Raw genomic sequence first — 27,923 nt, 5'->3', positions numbered from 1 at the left:
TATGACTTGCAAGGGCAGAGAGAAAGGGGAATATACATTGATTTCCCACAAGTTTTTATCTTCAACTACAGAAAGACTGCATTATGTATAAATTCAAGCTCTGCAAGACTTTTTTTTTTTATCTAAAACTAATATTAACTTATCATGACTTACATATAGCTGCAGCCACAAGGGGTTGGTATCAACCAATATGCCTTATCATGCAGAAAAGCCTTATCTGAGACTAACAATCACGCCAAGCGAAAAATGGCAGAGGCATCTTCCTGCTTTCCACCATCATTAGAATGGTTCTGTGAGCAATCTGGGATCTCGGACGTCCCCTTAAACGTCATGAAAAAGCCTCCTTATCTGATCAACTGCTGCAGGCATTAAGGTCACTGGGCATCGTTTATACTGCATTCAAAAGCATAATAACGACAATGAATATATTTCAGACAATTTTTCTCTCGGAAATGAAACGTTAAAATATTTTGCCAGTTGCAACTTAAAATGAGTGTTGCAGATTCTAACCTGTGAAACATACTTAAATATACAGGTGTAACAGAAAACAAATCCAGAAACTGAAACAACTGAAGGATTAGCACGCTTCTGTGAACATAACGGGCAAATTGTTTTGTCTGGTGGCAGCGGAATACCATCCTCAGCTACCTGTGTTTGACCACAATTAGATTGGAACCAACACTTACAGTGAAACATAATAAATTTTAGAATTTATATCATTTTTCCCATCAATAAATTATAAGTGCTACAGAATTGAAAATGCTCCATGAGGAACGTTTTTACAAGTAGAAAAGAATATGAATCACCTTAGGAGGGAGTGGAGGGGGGGGAGGAGGATACACAGTAGGGGCTGACATTCTCTCTTCAGCAGATTGGTACCACCACTCCATCATCTGGCAAAAGATAACATAAATCAAACAAATGTATAAAACAAAAAATTCATAGACAGTCAGCAAATTTCATACTCCAGTGTCCTAAATTACATTTCTATTCTTTCTTTTCCTACTTGCTTACTGCTAGACTACTTTACAGCATTAGGTTTTATTTTCAGCATGCATAAGTTTCTTTATTTCAACAATATCTTAGGAAGAGTGTAAGGAGAAGTGGGTAGTAGTTTATTTTCAAAACTTTCTAATTCTTGTTTAAAAGAAGCAGACATTCAATGCTCTTGAGCACTCAAGTTAAGCAAGGGTAGTTAGAGAAATTATTTAGAGAATTTATTAAGAGGATAAAACCCTAATAAAAAAGAGAATTCGTGGACTCCAAGGGTATTCCCAATCCACACAAATCAGTCTCCCTCTTCCTATTGTTTCTCTCCCAACGTGTAGTTGAAGATCTGGAAAATTCTGGTGCTCTTCTCCCACTTTCATTCTCACTTTCAAGCCTAATAGCAGCCCCAAAATTGCAATGGTTGCTTACACTAGTATCAGAGTGGTTTTCCAAGGAAGAAGGGAAAGTCTAAAGTCTTCCAGGGTTCAGTATTGCTGTTCGTGAGGTCAGCTACTCTCTTTGTTTGTCTCTGATTTCGTTTTGGAAACAATTTCCATGGGAACGACTACTAGGAGCTAAAACTCAAAAGAGAAGGTCGGAGACGATGTTCCAACTAACCTTTTTCCCTTCATCGATGACTAGTCATTTCGATGGAGTTACAGCAAAGGCGGAAGTTTTTTCAAGCCCACATTTGGAAGACAAAGGAGGAATTCTGAGCAGATTTAATCACTTTCCGCCAAGAAGAGAGTTGTGCGTCAAACTTCAGAGGAGAAATTGTTAGCAGCTATGCAGCATGTTTTTCATGCAGTGGACAACCTTAAGAAGAAAAGCTCCAGCTCTCCTTGCCAAACACAGGAAGTGAATGAGGCAGACACCAAACTGCAGTCAGCACCCACACCCACGATCTTCAAGGGAAGGGTTCCACGAGAAAGGCCAAGACCACCTCCTGCCTATGAACTAGTCTCAAGTTCCAAGTGTAGGGGCTCTTTTAACAAACCAGGGGCTTCTCCACCTCAGAAGGCAGGTCTCTAGCCCCATACTTTTAAATTTTGCAGTCTACAAACCGCCAAAAGACCTAACAAGATGGACTTACAAGGCCAATCAGTTTTTTGAGTACCATTGCACCCAATGAAGGATAAGATTACCCTCGCTGACAGTCTCACGTTGTTCCAGTTGCATGTCATATAACCATTCCGTTCTTGGGAGGTGTTGGTTTGAGCTCTTTGTGTCCATTTTAGTCCCACTAATTACCAACATTTCGATGTCACACTTTCTTAGCTGCACCAGACTAGCATAGTTAAAAACTACCAAGCCAATCACCCCACTTCCAAAAAAATAAAAAAATAAAAAAATAAAAACCAAGACAAATTTAAGAAGCTTGCTAATTGAGTGCAATTGTCCGAAAGAGCTCTCATTGGTTGCTTCATTAGTGGTCTAGGGGCTGACATTGGAAATGAGGTGTGTATGTCGGTCCACCTCTTCTTTTTTTTTTTTTATGTTGTCTGGTTAGCTAGGATGCAAGAGCAGAAATTGTTGCGACTCTTGGAACAGTTTTCGCAATGCCACAACATGAAAAAGTTCGTGTTGGGCCATTGATGCAAGATCTTGAACAAGACCTGGAATCCCCAGCCACCGTTGCTGTATTCTATTGAGCAAGCTCCTTCAGAAGTTGCAACAAGATCTGGAAAGTCAGCCACCGGACTCTCTATGCAATTCCATCATGTTGTACAAAGGCTGCATTGTAGTTCTCCGCATCTCTTCCATTATTCATGCCTTTCTGCTGGAACACCACATCACTCCCTCGCTCAGCCATGAAGGTTGTTTGCACATGTACATGTGGCTGAAGCAGTTTTTTGGGGTGGGCATGAAGCTAGACAACAAGTCTTATGTGGCGGCCAATTCTGTTTGTTAAGAAATAAATATGAAACAACAGCTCTTGCCGGTTTACTTCAAGCCCTCCCCTTTCCCCAGCAAGTATGGGAGGATATCGCCATGTATTTTGTAGATGGTTTGCCTCTTTTTGAAGGTCAGTCGATCATATTGGTGGTTGTTGACAGTTTGAGAAAATACGCTCATTGCATGCCTCTTAAGCATCCCTATCCAGCCAATACCTTGGCGGCAGTGTTCATCACTCATGCTACTAAAATTACATGGTATGCCCTGCTCCATTGTATCTAATCGTGACCTTACAATTCTTAGTTCCTTCTAGCAAGAATTTTTCAGGCTTGAATGCACTACATTAAATACCAGCACTGTTTATCACCTGCAAACTGTTAAACAAACAGGTCTTAATCCACTGCATGGAGACCTATTTACAGTGCTTCATCAGAGACGCACCCAAACAATGGGTGTGTTTCTTTCCATGAGCAGAGTATGCATACAATACATCCTACCACTCAGCCATCGAATGCACTCCTTTGAGGTGGTCTATGATAGACCTCCCCTAAGTCTTCCTTCATAAGTTTTTGGCACTACAACAGTTCATGTTTTGGAGCAGCAGCTTTAAGAAAGAGATGAGATGTAGCAGGTATTAAAACTATCCCTAGCGTTGCCAGAATCGTATGAAATAAGTTTATGACAAAGGCCACACTAACTGTAAGTTGTTCATGGGAGATTGGATCTATGTCAAGTTGCAGCCCTACCAACAAATGTCAATGGCAAATCAGCCGCATCACAAGCTTTCTTATCAATTTTTTGGCCCCCACAAGATCTTAGAGAAGATCAGCCCTGTGGCTTACAAGTTGGACCTCCCAGCATATGCATTGATCCATCTTATTTTCCATGAACTGAAGCTGAAGAAGCACATAGGGCCTACTCCAGCCACTTTATACATCTCTCCAGCATTCGCATGATGACAGCACTATCCCTCGCCCTTCTACTATCCATGGAAAGAGGTGAGTTCAAGTGAGCTGCAGGATGTGCACAGATATTCTAGTTACTTGGCAGTGGTTACCAACCGAGGAAACCACATGGGAAGTGGAAGATGACTTATTCTTCAGTTATCCAGATTTCAAACCTTGAAAAAAAGGTTTCTTAAGGAATGGAGGATTGTTAGGCTACTTTTACTAAGATTTTTTTTTCAGCATGTGCATAAGATTCTTTTATTTCAACAATATCATAGGAAGGGTGTAAGGGAATGTGTGTAGTAGTTTATTTTCAAAACTTTCTACTTCCAAACCGACTTTCTAATTCTTGTTTGGAAGGAGTGCACCTTCAATTCTCTTCAGAGCTCAAGCTATGTAAGGGTAGTTTGGGTATATCAAGAGGGGAAAAGATAATTTGTAGATTGGTGTGGCATTCCCAATCCAATATTTAGCTGAAGATCTGGAAATTCTGGCGCTCTTCTCTCTCTTTCTTTCTCACGTTCAAGCCTACTAACAGCCCCTAAAATTGCAATGGCTGCTAACACTACCAAGGATGTGTAACACAAATTACATGCAAAAGATCGGATAACTCAGCTACTAGTGCACCAGTAGCTTCAAGGCATGGACCATTATTACACAGAACAGGTCAGGAAGCAAGTTGATGCTATAAAAGAACAGAAACAGAAGTTGACTGAATACTAATGTACAATGTATGGAGGTCAAGTCATGAACAGAAGTAGCAGTTAAACAAACTCACTTTAAAGAAGAAAACTGCAGTAATTAGCCCAGTTTGAGCATAATCTAGTGTAGTATAGATGCAGCTCAGCAATACTCTTTGTAGTGCCTGCATCATAAGAGCCAAGGTGAAGATCATTAAATGACTGTAACAACCACTCTAAAATCTGTCAACTGCTAATGAGAAACTGAGCCTGTCATTTTTTTAATCTGTTAAATACTAAGACGAAGTTAATTCCCACATAAAATATGCAGTTTACAAGAAAAAAGAATATCTAAACACAGTTAGAGAAATGAAAGAAACATTTTAACCTAAGAAACAGTCCAAAACCATTTCATTCATTTAAGTCATGTCTGTCCATTGCAAATAATTAAATAAATAAATTGTGCTTGTAAACAAAACATTGAAAACAAATGAACCCATAAATATGAAATATAAAAGTATCAAAAAGGTATGAACGACAAAGGAAAAACTAAGTTTCTCAAATGAAATGAAATTAGTCCTAGTTGCATTTTACTCTAAAGAAGATAAGCATGACCTTAGTAATAATCACAGAGCCTTGACAAAGTTCTGCATTTTACATATGGTAAAGATATACCTTCAACCAAGGAGGACCACGGAGTCTTTCACGTTCACGGCTTCTGATCTTTGATATTCTTGAAGAAGTATCCATCTACCTTGACATTACATGGCACACAAATCAAAACTTTTAGGTCATGCTCCAGAAAGCATCCACACGCAACCAAGCACTGCTCTTAACCAATAATTTAATCTGCCTCAATTTCGGGGTGAGGCACTAACACAGTCTACAACTTGTCAGTTCGAAGATCTTTCCTATCCAGTAACCCATCTTTTCCAGTGAAGTGTTTTCTAGCAGGCAACTTAAGGATGGGACAAAAAAAGAAATTAAAACAAAAGACTCACCAACTCCTGTCCTGTTGCTCGGCATACATGGACCCCAAGCACATGAAGCCCTGGAGTATAAAAACCAGTCGCATCCAATAGATATAGCAGTTGGTAAGCAAATGATAATCCTGCAAACGGTACCTATCCAGTTCAGATTCAAGAGCTGGACCCAAATCTCAGTCTGATAGCAAGTTCAAAAAATGAGAGTTTGCTATAAGTGCAAAACAAGCAATCATTTTATGGCCAAAGTTCTCAAAGAAATTAAGCACATTCAGACTATGATTATAAGTTTTCGAAGGGTATAAAATAATTTAAATCAAGGGCCATTACACATCCCAAAAGATAGCATATTTGAACACATACTTGAAAATATCTATTTATGGAGCCCCAACTCCATGGAAAACAATTAAAGTTCTGTTCTTGACTCCAAACGATCATTATCATCTAGCTCCATTGGTTAACTTAAACGATAATATGGAGAGACAAAATTACTCCTATAAAACTGTGTAAAATTATGAAATTCAGATTAGAGGAAAATTAGAAGAAATAACAGGAGAGGAGAATGAGGAAGCAGTAGGAGGATGCGCATGTGGAAGGCTCAGAATTCAAGCCCTCTTATCTTTTGATTGAATCAGTTAAGTGAGGGTTAGTACAAAAAGACAGAATTGCCCCTCGTTATAATATCTCCCGTAACTTCTTAAATACAACCCAGAATTAAATGAAAATACTCACCTTCAAGCTGAGGAATAAACATCAAACGTACCCAGCTCACAAAACACCAGATGCACGTCTTCCAATGGACTCAGTAAATACATCAACAACTTGTTCAGATAATTTCACATATAGAGTGACAACTTTTCCTTGGATGACAGTCTACCTCAATGTGTTTAGTTTTCTCATGGAAAACAAGATTACTGGTTATAAAAAATGGCTACCTAACAATCACACTTAATAACAAGTACCAATGTTACCCACATAAGTTCACTCATTGTGTGAGCCATTACTATACTATACTTTTGCGCTAGATCTTGGCACTACTATTTGTTTATTACTCTTCCAACTCATCAGATTACCTCCAACATAGCAATAATACCCAACGGTAGACCTATCCATCTTACATCCTGCATATTCTTCATTCGAGTATCTCAAAACATCAATTCTCCCGTGAAAAATATACAACAAATCTTTTCCAGAAGTACCTTTCAAATATTTCAAAATCTTATGAGTAGCTTCTAAGTGTATTTTTCTCGGATTTTCCATGAACTAATTGACCACTCCCACTACAAAAGATATATCTGGTCTGTAACAATGGGATAAATTAACTTCTTCACAAGGCATTTGTATTGTGTCTTATCCTTATTTTCAAAACTTTGAGAATCATGAAGGCTAGTATTAACTTCCATGGGCGTATCCACTGGACATGCACCCAAGAGACCATACTCTTATAGCATATCTAAGATAGAACAATGCCTTTCTTATGATGAACCACCTCGATACCAATAAAGTATTTCTGTTGTCCTAAGTTCTTTGTTTGAAAGTGTATTGCCAAATATTTTTTAATTTGCTCAATTCTTTCCAACTCACTTCCTGACAACACATGTCACCCACATATAAATGAGAACAATCCCAAACTGCCTTTTTAATATGAACATGGAATGATCACAATGGTTCCTATGAAATCCAAACTTTATAATCACATTGCTAAATTTCTCAAACCATGCTTTAGGACTTTGCTTAAGTCCATACATAACCTTCTTCAATCTGCACACATTCCATATTTCTCCCTGAGCAACCATACCCATGAGGTTGCTCAATATAGACCTCTTTCAAATTACTATACAGGAAGGCATTTTTAATACTAGTTGGAACAATAACCATCCTTTAGTATCACCTCTACCTTTTGCTCTCCTTGATTATCTCTTCCTCTACCTCTAGTATTTCTAGCTCTGCCCCTAGATGACTCTTGAGTAACCTTGAGTATTCAATGCTAATACAGAGATGTTGCTCATATCTTTATTTTCCTGGGCTAAAATAGCATTCTCTACACATAGTATGTTGTTATACATCGTGGATAATGATTGAACATCTTTTGAGACCAATAGTTGTGCCTAATAGCATCAAATTTTGGCCCTAAACCAACCAGAAATTTTGCAATGTGTACCAATTCATCCTGTTTTCTTGTTTCCCTTTCATCCATAGGAAATGGCTGGAAAAACTTATCTCCTGCAATATACCAACCAACTCACTATAGTACTCAGTTACAGATCTCTCACCTCTCTTGAGGCTAAACATCTTGGCATATAGTTCAACAACTCGAGACAAGTTGCTCTCATGAGCATAAACAGACTCAAAAGACTTTCACATCTCCTTAGCTGTGTCACAATTCATAACTTGATTCCTTAACTTGGAATCCATGATGCTAATCAGCTAGGTCATAACCTGACTGTTCTTATCTTCCCAATCATCATTCAAAGGGACAAGAGGGTCATCCCCATGCATTATAACTTCTTCTTAGCTTTCAAGTATAATTTGATTGATCGTAACCAACTCAGATAGTTTTATCTATTCAGTCTCTCAGAAATAATCATAATAGTATCCTTCCTTTCTAAGTTCCTAGAGTCCCTCGAAGGGGCAAACACCTCACCAGAATCAGCCATGTATGTCACAAATATGAACCCTAAACAGTCCAAAAAAAACACACAAAAACAATAGTGTGACTATTAAAAAAAAATAGGGATTTTACCAATTGGGACTACCAATCAGCCCTAACATGTAAGTTACATGCTGCTGAAGGTAGCACTCAGAAATCCCACAAATTTCTCAATTTTTAGGGCTGACATCATCTGACATAGTGATGACATGTGCAGGTTAAGCCCAGTAATGAGCTGCACAGCAAGAAAAAGTGAGAAAACTCCAAGAAAGAACCCTCCTTTAGGACATAAGTCAACTTCAATGCACTTAGAGCTGCATACGCCATGAAAAAATCCAAGAAATTAGGGCTGACGCAGACACAGCCCAAGATGATGCAAGCAGAGGATCCAGGATTGGGGTCACACAAAGCAAAAAGAGTGATTTTTCACTTGGTAAACCTTCATGAGGCAATAAACAGTCTCAGAACTACTCAACAAGCAGCAGGAGCCATCAACCCTAAGATTATGGCAGAAGAAGAATGCAAAAGTTCGAATTTTTACCTACCAGTCAGCAGATTTCGAAAAATCCCCTTTCTATGTGATCGCAAGCTTCAATAGAAGGAATCGCAAGAAAACTAAGGGCTCCAACCAAGATCTATTGCTCTAATACCATATAAAAGAGTGAAATTTAGGGTTTTAGAGAGAGTAAAAGAGAGAAAAGAAGGGAGACAACAGAGCACTGGAAAGGCTCTTCTTGGGGGTCGAGCACAACCCCCAGGCTTTTTCCTAATAGTTTAGAAAATAAATTACAAAAATGCCCCTTATAAATTAAAAACACTTGAACGCTTATATCTCTCTACATACTTGTTCAAATTACATGAAAATAGGGCTAGAGACAAAACTAAACACAGAATAAGATGATGTAGCTGCTGGAGTTTACAGTGAGTTCAAAATGACAATATTTTTCCTTTAATTGATTTTCTAACAAACCCCATTTTGTTTAGGGGTACATACACAGTTTAATGAGTAATACCATGAAGATCACAAGTAGTAAACTTGTGATTTAGAAATTCAAGTTCATTATCTATACGAAAAACATGAATATTGGCACTAATTTCACTTTTATTTCATTGAAAAATTTTAGAATTACATCAAAAACCTCGAACTTTTCCCTCAGAAGACATCCATATAACTCTGCTAAAATCATCTATGAAAGAAACAAAGTACTTGAGACCAAACGAACCGGGCACTCAACATGGGCATAATACATGAATATTGATTAATTCAAATAATCTAGAACTAAGACTAGAACTGGCTCGAAAACTAGTTCCCAAGTTGACATGATTCACATTAAAAGATAAGATCAATTGGTAAAGACGGAAAGGATTGGCGAAGCTTAGCTGGGGGTAAATGTCTCAACCACATGTGCCACTGGTATGAAGAATCTTTAGTTGTAAGAGCAATTGCCTTCTAAATAAACACATCATCTAGAACATAGAGCCCATTTTCTCATATCCTGAACCAATCGTTTTCTTTGTTTGTAAATCCTGAAGAACACAAGAAGTAGGAGAACAAATTACAAAACAATTGAGAGATTTTTTAATATTACTAACAAATAAAAGATTTATACGAAAGTTATGCAAAAAGAACTACGTGCAAGGACATCTAAGGAGTAGTGTGAATGGTAGCCTCCCCATGAATTGGAGAGTTAGACCCATCAGCTATCATAACAATATGATAAGACTGAGTGATAGGCTTAATAAAGATGGCATACCTGACATGTGTGTGGACGCTCCTACCCCAATGATCCAAGAGGGAGAATGGGACACATTCAATGTTTGCATACCTCTACTTGCCATTAAGGCACTTGTAGTGGAGGAATCTGATTGTATGCAAGTGGTGGTGGTAAAGTTGGAAGTCAATTGACCCAGTCTCTGAAGTAGTTGCTGAATTTCTTCTTTTGGGCTAGAGTACGGAGTGTGGTCCATTTTGGCCATAGTAGAATTTGCTCATAGTGGCTTTCTAAACATTTCCCAATATTTGTCTAAAAACCGGTCGGTTCCACCACAATGAATGTACTCTCTATTCCTTGATCATTGCATCAGCATCCTCTAACAAAAGAGTCTCTACCTCGACCAAGCCTCGAGCCACATCTCTCCCCCCCCCCCCCCCCCCCCCCCCTCCTCTCTCCTCCAGCGAGCGATTCAAACAATTCATTGCTGGACTCCAAATCCGAAAAGGACAAGTACGACGAGATGACATGGAACCAGATGATGGAGCTAGCCGACAAATTTGGGGCAGTATACTCTGGACAACTTCCTGGAGTGGACGAGCCAGCTGGAATCCCAAAATCATAATCCCGATGATAATTATCTCCTAGAACGTCCGGGGAATTAGCTCACGCCATAAGCGAGCTACTATCAGGATCCAAGAATCCAAATGCCAATCTCTAGCAACCATCAAGGATGATGTCATTGCCATGGTCCACAACTTTCATCAATGTGGCATAACCAACCATGCACTAGGAGCCTCTTTCATGGCTATGGTCCCCAAAAAAGCCAATGTCAAACGGCCACAGGATTTCCAGCCTATCAGCCTCATCTCCAAAGCCTATAAGGTGATCGCCAGGCTCATCACCTCCCCCCCGTGAAAGTAGTCCTTCCGACAATTATCCAACACGGGCAGAGCGCATATATTCATGGGTGAAACATCCTCAATTCAGCCATGGCTGACCACGAGATGCTCAATTCTTTCAACCTATCTAGGCTTCCAAGAATTGCCCTCAAACTCGACTTTGAAAAAAGCCTTTGATCAGGTTAATTGGAAGCTCACTGATCACCTCCTCCAGTGCATGGTTTTCGGTAACCGCTAGAGGTTTTGGATCCGATGCTGCCTCTCTTTGGCCACATATTCAATCCTCATCAACAGCACCTCTTGCGGGCACTTCCATGGCTCCAGAGGAATCAGGCAAGGGGATCCGCTCTCCCCATTCTTGTTCAATATCGTCGGAGAATATCAGTCAGCTATGGTCCAACATGCTAAACAGATTGGATGGCTGCCCCCAATATCAAACCATGCATCACAGGACATTGGCCTTCTGCAGTATGCAGATGACATCCTCCCAGTCGCACTGGCTCCATCGACCAAATCAGGAATATCAAACTTTCCTTAATCTATTCAAACTGACCTCTGCCCAGAAAATTAGCTGGAACAAGTCCTCCCTCATGGCATACAACATTGACAGCACTAACCTCCACATGATGGCTACCTATCTTGGCTGCACAATAATCAACAACCCTGTAGCTACCTGGGACTCCCTCTACTCGACACTGGAGTACGGTCATTGAGAAGCTAGAAAATCGACTTGCATCTTGGAGGGGGAAGTTCCGATCTAAAGCCAGCAAGCTTATCCTCATTGGCATCCCTAACTACTACCTGTCCATCTTCTCTTGCCCAGCATCGGTCAACCAACGCATTGAAGTCCTGAAGAATAGATTCATTTGGGGTGGACCAAATAGCGAACACAAATATCAACTTGTCAGCTGGCCGGAGGCCTACTAGCCCTACACACATTGGTGGACTTGGCATTCAAACCACTGCTGATACCAATTCTGCCCTCATGAAATGGCTGTGAAAATTCAATATGAAGCCCACTCTAATCTGGTGTCTCTTTGTGGCTGCAAGCTTGGAATCAGTGATGGTTGGTGGATGAAGGGCGGCCACCTGCACCGCCTTTCCCCTATTTGGCAGCGACTTTTTCAGCTCCTTCCCAACTTCACCTCTTCAACCAAATGCTTTGTTGATAATGGCTGCCAGACCAAAGTCTGGATTGACTGGTGGTTGGGGAACAAGCCTTTAGCTGATACCTACCACACGCTCTCGAGCATTACCACCTGCCTCTCATCTTCGGTGGCCAAAGTCTGGCGGGGAAATGGCAACTAGGACCTCTAATTCCGACAAGGCCTCTCTGATACGGAAATTATGGCTGCATCCCAACTCATCTCTGAGCTGGCGCAGGCTAAACTTCGCCCACGCATCCCTGACAAGCTCATCTGGCTAGCCAACCCCAGTGATTCCTTCTATGTTGCCTCATCATACCACCAACTCTACTAGAATGCTTCCTCTGCCGATCAACACCAAATTGCCCAAGTCCAGCACATCAACACCCCACCTCAAGCCAGATTCTTCCTCTAGACTACATGCTTGAATAAAATTCTGACCACTAACAACCTGGCCAAATGTGCCAATCAACACCAAATTATCCACTTGTAGAGCTTACACCTAAATTATCCACTTGTAGAGCCACAAAAAAGAAGGCCTACACGTGAGGAGAAGTGTTAAGAAATAGTCCCACATAGATTAGTGCATACAAATATCTTGAGTTTATTAGTTAGGAAAGAGGTTTCCTAAGTTGGCTAATCATTTTGGGATGGGTAGTGGACTTAACTTCACACTCTTCATCAATTAGTTTTACCAGAAAGAGGTTTCTAACTCTTTTGAAAAAAAGTTGCCTGAAATTATAAGTAGGTCCCAAAGTATTCCAGGAATATAGAGAAATACAAAAAAGTCGTAGAAACCTTTGTGAATTCCAGAAAAGTTCCCCACCTAAAAATAGGAAAAAACCCAAAAAGTCCTCAAATGTTCCAAAAAAGGTCCATGATACCCTTTTCTTTCATGAAATCTCCCCCTTGAAGATTTTTACATATTCAAGAAGAGATTGTACAATATAGGCATCTTGACATTTGATGGGGTCATCATGTGCATAGTTCAAATGTCATGGCGCCCTCCTTGCCGAGTCACTATGGCAGAATGGCAACCCCCACCAGCTAGAACTCTCAAATTGGACTTCAACCGTAGCGCCATTGGTTGCGCAAGCCTTGCTAGCTTTGGCGGCGGATTCCATTCAGCTAACAGCTCCCTCCTTATTGCCTATGCTGGCCCTCTTGGCCTCTTAGACTCCATATCAGCCGAACGTGCCGGCTTCCTCCATAGCCTCAAACTCAACCGTGATAGATTCACTGCCACACTAAATGTATAGGGTGACTCCAAAATCGTCATCACATAGTGCGCTAAAGCCAAAGCTCCCCCATGGAGACATTGGGACACCTTTCTTGATATTTGTAGTATTACCTCAGACTTACAACATACATGGAATCGGGTCCCCCGTTCACCCAATTCTTTTGCTGACAATCAGGCCAAAGTGGGAATCTCCCTCCAATCGTTGGTTGTAACAAGAGCTCCCTTAGCTTGAAAAAAAAAACTGATAGTGTGTGATTAGATCCGTTTAATTTAGTTATTTCTGGCGGACAAGGTCTAAAGATACAATAACTTCTAGAGATAAAGAGTTTTAAATCACCTGATTGTGTTTGCAATGAATTCTGCCCCCACGCACCCACCCCACACCCAATAGAACAGAGAATGCAAGAGGACTCGGGGTGGAAGTGGTGGACAAGGTCGAGGAAGAGATGGGGCTGGTCATGATATAGGTCAAGGAGCATCCATTGTGGAAGAACAAACCATGTATCAAATAGACATTAGGATAAATTTGGGAAGCCCAATTAGAAAGATGTTCCATTGAGTTGTGGTGGCAATGGTTAGTTTGTTGCATCTATTTTTTTTATTTTTTTAAAAAAACTATATTAATAAAACGATAGAAATTACAAAATTTGGGGGAGCAAGTCCCTTACAACCAGCGATTGTAGGGTAGCTCCCTGCCTGGCAAGCACATCTGCTGCCGAATTAGCGGATCTCGAAATGTGGGACCAAATACAAGAAACAATTGAGGTAATTTCTAAAATTTCCTGAAAGGTATCCCAATGCCGCCACGGGGGAGGGGATGAACTCTCACACCATCCAACAACCACTTTTGAGTCTCCTTCGATATGAAGAGGACCGTTGCATTTGTCTCTGAAGACGCAAAGACCAGAGAGGAGGTCATGTAGCTCTGCAGACGTAGAGTCAGATATGCCTAGAGGGCCAGCATAAGAGAAAAGTTGATAACCGGAATGATCTGAAATAACTCCTTCGAAACCAGAAATCCCAGGATTACCAAGAGACGAGCCATCAAAGTTTAACTTAAGGTAACCGGGTTCAGGAGGAGTCCATTCTTGCAAAACTGGGATCTTTGTTCCAGAGTGCATCATTGCCAAATTTCTCCAGTTTTCACAAATAGGGGTACCCAACAAAGAAGTGAAGGCTTTCTTAGGCAGAAGCCAAGTAGATATATGACCCACCACTCGGTCCGTAACCCGATCTGCAAATTCACATTTTGCATCAAATCGTCTTCTATTGCGCTCATTCCAAAGCTCCCACGTGATGAAACCAACACAGGCAGAGAGCATCATTTTTGCAAGGCCAGGCAGGTACTAGTGAGCGACTTACTGAACGAGAGTAGATCAGCCGTCATGCAGAATTGTAACCCAAACTTACTAAGAATGCAGGTCCACACCTTCTAAGAGAATATGCATTGAAGCAGAATGTGGCTTGTGGTTTCAGCGTCAGAGTTGCAGAATGGGCATAGGGGGTCAGTTTGTTGCATCTATTCAAACTGAAATTCAACCATTAGTTCAAAGTTCGGACAGATGTCCTCTTCATTTGGTAGTTCAGTTCCTGATCCTCCCTCCATTGCTAACGCCACCCAAGCTACTTCAGGCATATCTACCTTACACGTGTCTTCCTCTCCCAATTGGATCATTGACTCTTAAGTGTTTTAGCACACATGTCAAGCATGTCTTCCCATTTTCTATCCTTAAACTACATCATCTCCTCATAAATCAATTGTGCTAGCTAATGGTTCCTCTTCTACTATCCAGGGGAAGAGTGTGGTTCAAGCCACATCAGTCTATCAATGTGTTTTGTCTTATACGTTTCCAACTTTCCCATCAATGTATCATTTGTACGTCAATTGACAAAGAACTTAAACTGCATCACAAGATTTTCTCCCTCAAGTTGTGTTTTTCAAGACTTGAGAACGAAGAGGACTATTGATGGGGGGCAAAAACGTGATGAGTTGTACTACCTCGAAGAGTCACATATGATTAATCCACTTCACACAAAAATTTCTCCATACCACTGGTATCTTAAATTGAGACATCCATCTCCAGCTAACATTTGCTCCCACATTCCTTCTCCCACTCGATCCCTACGCTTGGCAGCTTGGGAAGTACCATAGGGCATCGTTTCCATCCAATAGTCATAAAAGTAGTCAATGTGTTTGAGTTAGTTCATTCTGATGTGTAGTGTCGATATACGCTACCTAGTGCCTTTGGGTTTTAAGTACTTTTTTTTTTCCTTGATGATTATAGTTGTGTCACATGGGTGTATCTCCTCAAAAATAAATTTGTAGTGTTTGATGTACGCATGAAATTGTACAATGAAATAAAGAATTTGTTTGGTGCTTCTCTCATAATTTTGTATACTAACAATGGACTAGAGTTTGTCAATAAGAATTTTCCTACCTTTTGTTCTTCCCAAAGCATTTTGTATCCAACATCTTGTCCTTATACCCCATGACAACTGAAGTTGGTGAACGTAAAAAATCATCATTTACTAGATTTTTTTTTAAATAGTGTTGTCATTTACTAGATATTGCTAGGACTCTTATGTTTCAAATGAGGGTTCCTAAACCTTACTAAGGTGATGCAATACTCACTACATGTTACTTGATTAATAGCATGTCCACCTCCATGTTGAGTGGTTGCATACTAATTCAAATTTTTCTACCTAAGGGAACCTTGTTTTATACTTGCCCTTGGGTTTTGGGATGTACATACTTCATCCTTGGTGATTATGTCTTCGATTGACAAACTCCATCAAGTGTACAATCTTGGAGTATCTACGAAATAAAAAAGGGTACAACTGCTATGACCCTAAGACTAAAAAGTAATATATTTCTATTAATGTCACCTTTTTTTAGCATGTCCCTTGTTTCATGCCTACCACAATTTCTATCTTACTTTCCTCAATCAGCCTAAGTATTTCTTTCCTTGTTCCAATGATGGATGCTCCTAGGGATGTACCCCTACCCCAAGTGGAGAAGTTTATTATAAGAAATTCACAAGTGTACCAGTATAGGAACATATTTGTACAAGTGGTGGTAAGGCTCATAAGGATTCTCTCTTGCACTCAAGGAAGCCTTCACATGCTGCAATACAAGATGATCAGCCCAAGCTTCTTCCCCCATCACTCCTACATTAGATGGTCTTGATGAAGATGAATTAGACCTTCCTATTGCTTTAAGGAAGGGAACATACATACACTAGACATCCCATCTCCAAGTATGTCTCCTTTGATAATCTCTCATCTCGTTTTTAATTTTTTACAACTTCCTTGTCTTCGGTCTCTATTCCTTGCACTATGGAAGAAGCTTTGAAAATGTTTCTAGTGGAAGGCAGCCATGGATGACGAAAGGGAAGCTTTACTGTCTTAAGGTACATGGAGTCTTCGTAACCCCCCTCTTGTTGCATCTATTGTAAGATGTCGATAGGTGCATACTATGAAATATAATTCTAATGGGTCCATTAAGTACTATAAGGCTCAATTTATTGCCAAAGGGTACACCCAAACTTATGGTGTGGATTTCTTTGATACGTTCTCTCCCATGCCACAGCTTAGTTCTATTCGTATACTGATTTTGGTAAGGTGTAAATAAAGGATGGCAATTACATCAATTCGACATAAAGAATGTCTTCTTATATAGGACCTTCAAGATGAGGTATATATTGAACAACCACTTGGGTATGTTGCTTAGGGAGAGACTAGCAAAGTGTGTAAATTACGTAAGGCAATTTATGGGTTAAAGCAGAGCCCAAGAGTATAGTTTGAGAAATTCAGTCGGGTAGTCATTGCTTCCGGCTTCTCTCGCAATCACTGTGGTAACTCATTTTTTGTTCTCAGACGTCCTTCTGAAGTTGTAGTGTTGATTTTTTATGTGGATAACATCACCCTCTCGGGAAGTGATAAAGTGTGTATTAAAGAAGTGAAGCATTATCTAAGGCATCATTTTCAAACAAAAGATCTTGGATAGTTGAGGTATTTTTATGAGTATAGAAGCAGCTCGAGGAAAAGATGAGGTGTTATTCCAAAAGAAATATATTATGGATTTTTTACAAGAGTATGGGCTACTAGGAGCAAAACCAGTTGATCCCCTTATGGCAATCAATCTAAATTACACAATGATTAGAGTCCCAAAAATAAGACTAAGTCGACAAAGAAGACTAAGTTTTCTCACTTTCTCCCAAAAATACAAAAAACTATGCCTAACATTTCCTTTGTAATTGGTATAATAAGTCAATTTATAGAAAATCCTACAAGGTCTCATTTCTTGGCTACACAAGGGATTTTAAAGTATCTCAAAAGATCTTTAGGTTCGGGGCTTCTTGATAACTCCCATGGACACATCGAAGTAAAGGGGTACTCAGATGCGGATTATGCTGGGTCAAAACTTGATAGGAAGTTTACCTCAGGATACTGAACATTTGTGGGTAACAACCTTGTCAGTTGGAAGAGCAAGAAGCAGACAATAGTTGCTCAGTCCAATGCTAAAGCCAAGTATAGAGTCATGGCCCATACAACCAACAAGCTTATGTGGGCTGAGTATAGAGTCATGGCCCATACAACCAGCGAGGTTATATGGTTCCTGCTAAGAGATAGGGTGGCATTGGATCTGTTTTATTTAGTTATTTTCAGGTTTAATTGGCTTTTTATGTAAAGGAATCCCAGAGGAACAGTTTAGTCATCTTATGTATTTTTTACTTAGGTCCACTTAATATAAAACAGCTACATCATAAACTAACAAAATTAAGCTTTGGCCATGCACAACAGCTATAGGCAATCACCTTAAGCTGTATCTTACCTTCATTAGTTGCATGCAACCAAGGGTAGCAAGCACCTACAACTGTTTGGATCCTCCTTTTCAAGAGTGTCAAATGTGAAAGTCCACCATCACGTGCTTCATTGTGTAAATTAGAAGTTTCTCCTGTAGAATAGTCAGTGTCATTATATCTTGGATCGTCACGACCCCATAAACTTGCTTGCAGCACTGCCTCTCTTTCTTTATTGTATATTGACTGCAATTTCGACTTGAAGTATGGTAAAATGACCTATAAACAAGCACTCTGGTCATTGTTTGTACAAAAAACTTGAACCAGTTCAGTCATTATGCAAAGGAGTATGGAAGAAAAAGACACGTAAAGAAACAGGCAATGCAATTATCCTTATTGCGGTAGCAGTGCCTTCCAATAATGGAAGTTTTATTCCGACAACAATAGTGTTCATGAAAAGAGACAAGTATCTGAAATGAGGACATAGCCTTAGATGATTGAAAATTTTAGGTAGTATAGTCTTTCAAACAAAAATGGTTAGTATAGTGAATTTCCAGAGGAAGCAGGGTATGCATAAATCAATTTTGAAAATGAATACAAGCTCCATCTCAAAACATTTCAGAGCAAAATTATCTAAGCAAAGAGATTCATACCAGAAAAACAACTGACAGAATTTTTTGGCGCTTCTCCAATCCAGGATTACGAATATGACCACCTGCCTCAATTTGAGGTACATATTTACTAGGACTAATCTTTACTGATCTCCTTCGCAAGCCATAGAGTGATTCGGAAAAAGAAGCATCTGAAAATAAGATTGATAAGTATCTATATAGAAGAAAATGAATTTGAAACTACAACAGCATGTATAGAGAAGGAAACAAGCACAACAACAGAAAGTACATTTCAAACAATATTTAGCACTGCTAGCCTATGAGCTGGGGCTAGGGTGAGTGTGAGTTATTGGTGTTTGGGTACCAGAGGTATTTTTATAAATAGTGGGAACTTAGGGGTATTTTTATAAATAGTGGAAATTTAGGGGTCTTTTATAAATGTTGAAAATGAAGAGAGTTCTTCATAATTTTCATAAATTTAATAATTAGAAATAGGAATAAAACTCTGTGGAGAAGGCAACTAGAGAAGTAACCCAAATTTGCATTTTGTGTGACTTGCGCTTTGACCCATGTTCATTCAGTGCTCTCTTCCATATTTTCCACCAAAGCCTATTCATCTATTGAAAAAGGTAGAATCGTCTATCAAAAGGCAGCAGTACTACTTTGCCCAACAAGTGAATCTGCTCTATTGCTTCTTTTCTGGCTACAGTGCCATGCAGCTCAAGAGCAGAAAGCCAATTAGATTCCCTTAAATCAGAGGTTCTTCAAAAGCAAACAGCGATCAAAAGCTCAATGAGCCACTCTCGTAAAAATGGATTTTGAGATATAGCACCAATTGTGGTGCGATATTGGGAAGCCTTCTTGTTGAAAAGTACAAAATATGATCTTAATTGGTTTCCTCCAAACCCCATCCCATGCTTTGCCTCCAGCATCTGGAGATTCATTTGTAAGCTCATCCAGGAATTTTCAAATGGTTTTTGTGTCCATGTCCAAATTACCAACTTTTGGTGGGATATTTGGTTGGGACTCTTGCTAAAACCATCCCCAGCATTTTAAGATATGTTCAAGATCCTCAAATTAAGATCACAGACACCTATTGGCAAGAGTTTAATCATTCTTCTTGTGACCTTAATTCAAGGCATGATGAGGCCGTAAATCATAATGTAGAAGAGTCTTAGCTGAAGAATACGGACACAAGATCATCTTAAGGTCACTCGTGTTTATGCAAAAAGAAGGAAAAAAGACGCTTAATCAAAAGAGAAGAAAGCTGATTTAAAGAAAGATGACTTTCATAAACAGGGAATTCTAAATTGAAAAGTCTATAAGCTACATTTTCCTATTTCAAGTTGTTGTAGTTGGAAGTTTTAATTAAAAAGTAATTGTTTTCATGGAAAACATCACCTAAAGTATTCTAAGTATATGAAGAATTGGAGAAATTAGCATCCTACTTTGAGTAAAGTCTTAGTTGATTGGAACTTGTATAAGTTTTTAATCCTACTAAATCTACAATATCTTACTGTATGAAGAATATAAATAAAGAATTGTTGGGTCAAGAGGAATATGCTCACTCTGGATAAAACATCTATTTCCCTTTCTTTTCATCTCATTGTTTTGTCTCTCTTGCTTATTCTACTTACTATTACCTCAATGAGATTATACGATTCAACATCGTATTAAAGCAGGTTCTCGAGTCCCACAAGCTACAGCTCGAGATTAGAAACTGAAGAGTGTCAGCCACAGAACCTCTAGAAGTTGCAGACGAACACAAATCCAGATAAGTACCTATTACTTTGATGCTTCCTTTCCGCCGGCATTGGAAATCTTAGTTCATAGGTTTTTTATCTTCAATTGAAGAAAAAATCAAAATTTCGAAGCTCCCAAAGCTCGTTGGGTCTGTTGCAAAACTGTGAAACATTTCTGTTTTCGATTTCTAGGTCTTAGCCTTCAACAGAGAAGTCGTAATCAAGTGTTTGTCATTATCAGAGGTTAATCTTGAAGAAAAATTAGCAGTAGGTACTTTTTGTCGAAGAAACCCTTAACTTCCAATCTAGAGGTTGAAGATGAGAATCTTAATTCTCTTCATCAATTAGTTTTACCAGAAAGAGGTTTCTGACTCTTTTGAAAAGAAGTTGCCTGAAATTATAAGTAGGTCCCAAAGCATTCCAGGAATACAGAGAAATACAAAAAAGCCGTAGAAACCTTTGTGAATTCCAGAAAAGTCCCCCACCTAAAAATAGGAAAAAACCCAAAAAGTCCTCAAATTTTCCAAAAAAGTCCATGATACCCTTTTCTTTCATGAAATCACCCCCTTGAAGATTTTTACATATTCAAGAAGAGATTGTACAGTACAGGCATCTTGACATTCAGTGGGTTCATCGTGTGCATAGTTCAAATGTCATGGCAGATTCTTTAGCAAGGCAGGGTGTTGATCTTTCAGATGTTTTAGATGTCGATTCCTTTCCTTTTGATGTTCATTAGTTTGTCTTCTTCCTATGTAGAATGGCACAGCATAGAAGTTTTCTGTTTTGTTGATTTTCTGTCTATATAAGAACTTCCTATGTAACCAAAAAATCATCTTTTACCTTTTGAACATTGTAATTTATGTTCTTTGTTGGATATACCCATCTTTAAGTTTTTATTTTTTATTTTCTATTTCTTTTAATAATTGTAGGAACCTTACTTTTTGTCCTTCAAATTTTATGCATCAAACTTTGCATTCAAATTGTAGTTCTCTAAGTAGTAGAAATTTAGGTTACCCACAATCTAGAAGAAGTTTTCAACTTCATTATTCCATGATTCTAAACTAATGTGTTGCATCAAATAGGTATCAAAGCTAAGGTTCACATACAGGTAAGCTTCAAGGCATCCTTTATAAAAAGCAAAGAGATTGTTGATTTCATCTCAGCATTGAAAATACGGAGGCAAGTCAAAATACAATCACTTGCGAGGAATTCCAAAAATCTCAAGACGAGCTACTAGCAAAGATGACCATTAACTTTAACTTGATCCTTGAACAATTTTCAAAATTTTATGGAGTTGGAAGTTCTCAACTTGGAGATAAATTAGTGGAGTGGACCCACAACTACTTGATCCAAGCCATCCATCACCAGTGAAAGGTTCAAGTCCAACAAAACTGTTTTATGAATAAAACCACAAGCTACATGATGATAATTTTATTGAAATTGAGCCCCAAGAAACTCAAAAAATGCCAAATGGGATACCAGGTTTAAAGTGGAAATCCTTAAATTTAATGGTGGACAAAAAAGTAGATGATTATCTAGATTGGATATATGTAAATGACAATGTATTCAAATAAAAAAAATTCAACATGAAATCCAAATAACCATGATTTCATGCAAATTAAGGGGCAGAGCAGCTGCTTGGAAGCAAGCCCTCACCATACATTGAAAAATAAATGTTCAAGTTTAGACATGGGAACACATGAAGCAACTAATGAATTAGGAGATCTTGCCTCTCACTAGACAACTGATGGATGAGAGGTTTTAACTAGCTCGCTCAAGGTAAACATTTTGTTTATGGATATACCCAAAAAATTCATTAGCTGATTGCAAGACTTAAAAGTTTAAGAAAGCCAAGAAGACTCAATGCTAAGATATGTCAATGGCCTAAAACCTCACATTTACAAAGAATTGCATATCCAAACAATCGTGAATGTTTCTAATGTTATCCAAAAGGCCAAGTTTCGAAGTAGTAGTATAGCCAACACTCTTCCAAGCCTCTAACCAACCTAAAGAACATCCAAACATTTAATGCACCACTACCTCATCCAAAACACAAAAAAATAATCCATCACCATCCAGTATACCAACCATACAGAATTCTACCTCAAAACTGACTCAACTTAAGTCAAACATTACCTGCCCGCACTGTGGTAAATCAGGTCATTAAAATCTCAATATCCTCAAAAAGGAAAGCAACTACCAGTGCATGAAGATAGAAGTACAAAGAGGGTAGAATTATTTACTGTTATTTTAATGACGAGGAGAAAGAAGAAAATCATGATGAAAATGTGGAAGAAAAAGCTGAAGTAATTGATGCTTAGGATTATGGCCCTAATTTGGTGAACAAAAGTTTTTTACATTCCTTAGCAATAAAAAGATAAAAGACATAACATCTTTACAGTTATATGCTCAGTGAAAGTTATTTTTGATTCAGCTAGGTGTATGAATGTAATCTCTAAGCTAAACTTGAAAGGAAAAGTAGGGTTTCCACAGCAATTAAGAAAAATAGCTAACAGATAATAAAAACAAAAGGAAAAGTTTATTCACTAGAGAACATAAACCAGAACTTCAATCAGAAGGCAAAAGATGATTTTTGTGTTACATTAAGGCCTATTTGTAGGCAAACAAATTAACAAAATAGGGAACTTCTATGTTGTCTCATTCCAAGAAATAAACTCTAATCCTATTTCAAAAAATAAAAAATAAATAAACTGTAATTAATACTTACTAAATCTAGTTCTACCTTGCTGGGAAGGAAATTTAAAAAACAGAATCTCCAACTTGTAGAGTGTACCTTGGGCCTTTGTCTCAATGGTCACATAGAGGGGTTTCTAACATGAGATCTTGGCTTCAAATCTCACCAAGGGATGTGGGGGGGAGGAAACTTCTAATTAAAAAAGACTTTCTAAGCCTTTTAACTAAAATAACAAGTTGCCACCAAAGTGACGCTTTCCATCAAAATAGCATGTTACTTTTTAGCTAAAACTTCAAACAGCAACAGGCTTGAAATATGAAATTGCAGCTTATAGACTTTCCACTTTAGGACATCCTCTTTAAAAAAGTCACCTCACTTTAAACTCAGTTTCCTTCTCTTTTGATTGAGCCTTTTGTTTAATAAATTTGAGTTTCCTTCTTCCTTCTTCTTTCATAAACAAGAGAAACCTTAGGGCATCTCATGTCCATAGGTATTTTCAGCTAACTCTTCCACATTATGATGTATTGCATCACATGCTCTATTTGATAATGGAGACTTTGAAGCAAATAACCACGATCATAGTCTTAGAGCTGCAGCAGTGCTCATCTAGAACATATCAGCTCCTTTTGTATGCAATCAAAGGAAAAATCCTTACATTCAACCAGCTTTAGAAGTGTGGGCCGGCAATTAAAATCAAACTTGCAAGCTCTACTTTGAAGCAGACTAGACAAGGGACCATCTTCCTCCACTGCCCCTTCTGTGTTTAGGGCTACTTCATGTGCAGTTCAGTTTTTACATGTATCTTCCCTCCTTTTTCTCGAAGTTGATTACTCAATGCACACAATAAACCTGGTGAGACTTGAAACCAAGACCTCGCACAAGCAGTCCTTCCCATGTGACCATTGAGCCAAATTGTCACGCGGTTAGATTTAGGCTAAGTCCGTCTAGCCTTGCGGAATATCTACCCCGTGCGGCCTAGCTCTTCCGAAGAACTAGTCAGCCTCCTTGAGCCTCGGATCCTCCAACCAATACTTCACACAAGAAGTTGCAAGCCAAAAGGGACAATGAAAGGGATATAGCAGAGAAAAGCCTACTTTGTATTAAGAATACAAAATTACAAAGGATGGCCAAACACTCTTGAAGGCCAAGGCTAAAAACTCTCTCTATACACTTGAAAAGTAAAGAATACTAAGGATTTTCGACCTCTTTACAATGGGAGAGGCCCCTCTATTTATAACCTCTCCTTTGGCTTTAGATATCTCTAAAAACGCCAAGAAATCCGCTAGAATCCGAAAAATCCGAATTCTGGCGTCAGGGGCGCCCTGGGCGCCCAGGCGTCTGGAGTCCTGGAAACCCCATTTCGCCCCGCCAGGACTCTGTTGGAGCGCGCCTGGCGCCAGGCGCCGGACTCCTGGAAACCCCATTTCGCCCCGCCAGGACTCTCTTGGGTGCCAGCAACCCCATTTCGCCCCGCCAGGACTCTCTTGGCACCAGCAACCCCATTTCGCCCCGCCAGGACTCTCTTGGCGCCAGCAACCCCATTTCGCCCCGCCAGGACTCTATGGGCGCCAGCAACCCCATTTCGCCCCGCCAGGACTCTATGGGCGCCAGCAACCCCATTTCGCCCCGCCAGGACTCTATGTTGGCGTGCTGCCTTGTGTCTGGGCTGGCTACTGGGGTTGTTGTGCACCTTGTTGCTTGGCCATCCGTTTGGCAAGCTCAAGTGTGTCTTCCTTTGCTGCAGCTGATGCCGGGCCAGCCATATGTGTGCGCCCCTCTAGGCCGTGCCTTTGCACTTGGCCTTGGCCGTTGCTGCTATTGCTGTGCACTGGACTTGCACAGTCTTTTGCCTTGGTGTCTGGCTACACCATGGCTTCATCCTCCGTCTCATACCTTGTTGCTTGGCCATCCGTTTGGCAAGCTCAAGTGTGTCTTCTTCCGTTGCAGCTGGTTCCGGGCCGGCCATATGCGTGCGCCCCTCTGGGTCGTGCCTTTGCATTTGGCCTTGGCCGCCGCTGCTATTGCTGTGTACTGGACTTGCACAGTCTTTGGCCTTGGTGTTTGGCTACACCATGGCTTCTTCCCCCGTCTCACAAATGCTCAATCCACTGCCTTCTCTCTTCCTTGCCCCCACTTTTGGGAGCAATTTCACTCACAGAAAAACTCTGGCTCCTCTCTTTTGCAAGGATTGTTGGGACTTAAGGAAAGAGAAGTAAAATAACCTTTGAGGGCACATCAGGATCCATCGGTCAGGTCATTAAAATGTGCACCAAAAGGAGCTTTTTTGGGCACGCAAAACTCAAAGAAACTGGGCACCTTCCTAGGTCCATTATCTGTTACGATGAGCACCATATTACCCCTCTTACAAAGTGGACCCCCTCCTCGTAGCTGGCTGAAACTAAACTACTAGAGTTAACCTAGTTTTTCCTAGGGTTGTAGACAGCAAGGGAGGCAATTGCTACATATTTTCTGCACCCTTTGGTTATTGAGACTCCAAAAAAGTAAAGTTGAGGGATCTTATTGATGACTTGAGAGACTATTCTCTTCACTTCTTCACTCATTGTGGTTAGAAAAGCACTCTTTTTCCACTATCAACAGGGTCTGAAGAAGTCACCACTTCCCTCCACTCCCCTGGCTGCCTCCTTACCATTCCTTGAAATCATGATCCAATATAGGTTAACAACATTGCAGATTCACTTGCTAGATCTGCCTTCTCCCAACAATGTTTCTTTTGCAGCAGATGCCCCTCTGTTAGATATGTTCCAGACCCTTTTTTCTTTGTTTCCTGCCACTTTCTCTTCTTTTTTTTTTTTTTTTTTTTTTTTGCATTTCCCTTATACTTGCTAGTTTGTGGCTCAGGCCCCCTCTTCATTGTTTATTATTTGCCCGCTTGGCACTCATGTTGCCACTTAATGCAATCCCATTCCCAAGTGGTTTACATATTAAAAAATAAAAGAAATAGTGAACTCTGAGAAAAATAAATTAATAAAAAGATGCCGTAAAAATATAAACACCTGTTGTTCGCAAGCTGTGAGTCTCAAGAACCATCATCAACAACGCAAAGAACTCATCATCATAATCTAACACCTTATGGAGAAATGGCCTTCTCAATGCAAGCACCTGCATAATCATAAAATAGCAACCTTAAAAGCAAAAAGCAAAATATTTGATTTCGAACGAGAACTACTTGGAAGATAAAAATCAACAACTAGAGAAAATATCATGACAAATACAATGCTATTATCAGAAGTGGCCCTTCAGATAGGAGCAATGCCTTCCTCCTTGTCTACATTTGCTTTCTTAAGATTGATATAGGTATAACATGCATCTCTGCCTCTAGCCTTCAATTGGCAGGGAGAGATCTTAACCTGCTGGAGCATCACCATTCTTTTCCACAGACACATGAAGTATAATTAAGCAGTACTACCAATAAGGTTTACTCTGCAGTTGAAGGAATAGAAATTTTTTTTAATGCAGAAGCAGGGAAATATCAACTAGCTTCTATCAAACTTCACATATCCTATCATGACAAACCTACTCCTCTTTTTGGCCTGGCCGTACCTTAATGTAGCTCATAATTTGCCAGAACAAAATTTACAAAGCCATCAAATTCACTATAATAAACCTCAGTTTGTATCAATAACCACGAGCGAGGGTCTTTAAGCATCATAGCATAGAAGTTCCACCGCCTGTCCCTCTTGCCTGTTCCAGGCCCGGCAAGCAGGTCGGCAGTAAGACAATCAGCTAAACAGAAATGAAACGGCCCCCTCGAGCTGCCAAAAAGCTAACTTACTGAATGAAGGACAACTAGATATAGCCTAAGCCAATAGAAAATCAAGCAGAAAAACGCCTGGACTCTATACATTAGAGCTCTAGTAGCGAGCTCAGACCAGGGTTGACGTGAACCCGCAAAGTAGAAGTTGTGACCAGACGGGGGCGAAACAAGAAAGGAGAGCATTTTCCTTTTTTTTTCCCAATAAATCGACGGCTTTTACTGTTAGTTTTAGCTAAAGGTTTCAGCGGGTCGAAACGAGCTTGCGTACTGTGTGCATCCGAGCTCAAAGCAGGAAAAAATGTTCACAATCCACTATGAATATTGCGCGTATAGAGGCAAAAAATAATAATAATAAAGAAAAAATAAAATTCAGGACGAAGACACTTACACCGATGGAGTAAGTAAGCGCAGCCCTGAGACTCGCCGGCAGCTGCTGAGCGGCTGCCATCTCAAAGAAAGTCGGCCGAGCCCCTTGACCCCCCACCTGAAACAACATTGTGCCTCCAGCTTTTCTATTCAGCTAGCAAATTTTCAATTGTAGGAATTTAACCACTTTTCGCTCGTATTGATTCTGAGTAGGGTTTCTTCGCTTTGTGTGCAGAAGGTGTCGAGATTGTTAACGTCGCTTTCGGGTTTTCGCCAAATTCAGGACTCGCGAATTTCCCTAGGCCAAAATCCGCTGTCAGCAGGCTAATTGCAAGCTCAATTCCTTCAGAAAGGTATTAACGAGAGGGAGAAATTGACAAAAGCGTCTCAGAGTCGGAACCAAATCCTCAAGTATAAAACATTAGAAAATCTTACAAAGCACCGACTTTCTTTTTACTAATTCTTCGCTTTTTATTTATGAAGTCACAATTTATCGATAGTCGAACAAAAATCTTTTATTTCGTTCGATTCTCTCCAATTTCTAGATTCTTAGAGTGAAAGTGAAAATTAAAGTGATTGAACTATGTACGTAAAATGAATTAAACTGAACTTGTTGGTAGATGTAAATTGCACCGGAAAACAGTTTAAGGTATTAAGTGCCCAAAATAAAAAAAAATAGGGGGTAGTCCACAATGAACTTGAAATGAAGGGGTTAGTCAACAAACTTAAAATCTGAACTTTATTTTAATTTCCTGCTTCAAATTTATTTTATTTATCTACATGAAAT

The 27,923-nt window shown here is 39.6% G+C and overlaps 1 protein-coding gene across 1 annotated transcript; it reads right to left on the bottom strand.

The window, feature by feature from the left end:
- LOC137950887 (peroxisome biogenesis protein 12) lies at positions 1–27,519 on the bottom strand. The gene is made up of 10 exons (XM_068797551.1): positions 27,159–27,519; positions 26,010–26,115; positions 18,601–18,749; positions 17,980–18,226; positions 5,515–5,624; positions 5,189–5,263; positions 4,612–4,698; positions 807–893; positions 511–648; positions 1–393 (listed from the first exon to the last, which is right to left on the bottom strand). Exons 1-10 carry the CDS (start codon positions 27,264–27,266, stop codon positions 322–324), a joined length of 1,179 nt encoding a protein of 392 aa, XP_068653652.1. The 5' UTR covers positions 27,267–27,519; the 3' UTR covers positions 1–321.
- Positions 27,520–27,923: the final 404 nt, after the last annotated feature.

This window comes from Aristolochia californica, unplaced genomic scaffold (genome assembly GCF_029961685.1).
Source record: "Aristolochia californica isolate CCGP_79_NKW_82.1479 unplaced genomic scaffold, dmAriCali1.0.hap1 SCAF_1, whole genome shotgun sequence".
NCBI lineage: Eukaryota > Viridiplantae > Streptophyta > Magnoliopsida > Piperales > Aristolochiaceae > Aristolochia > Aristolochia californica.
Note: the sequence above shows the minus strand (reverse complement) of the source record. Positions and strands in the feature narration are given on the sequence as shown.

Coding starts and splice junctions, on each gene's coding strand:
- LOC137950887 (XM_068797551.1), bottom strand. CDS start 27,266: ATGTTGTTTCAGGTGGGGGGTCAAGGGGCTCGGCCGACTTTCTTTGAG. Junction 5,625..17,979: donor GTTGCATGCAACTAATGAAG/GTAAGATACAGC, acceptor TACCGTTTGCAG/GATTATCATTTGCTTACCAA. Junction 394..510: donor TATTTAAGTATGTTTCACAG/GTTAGAATCTGC, acceptor TTTTGAATGCAG/TATAAACGATGCCCAGTGAC.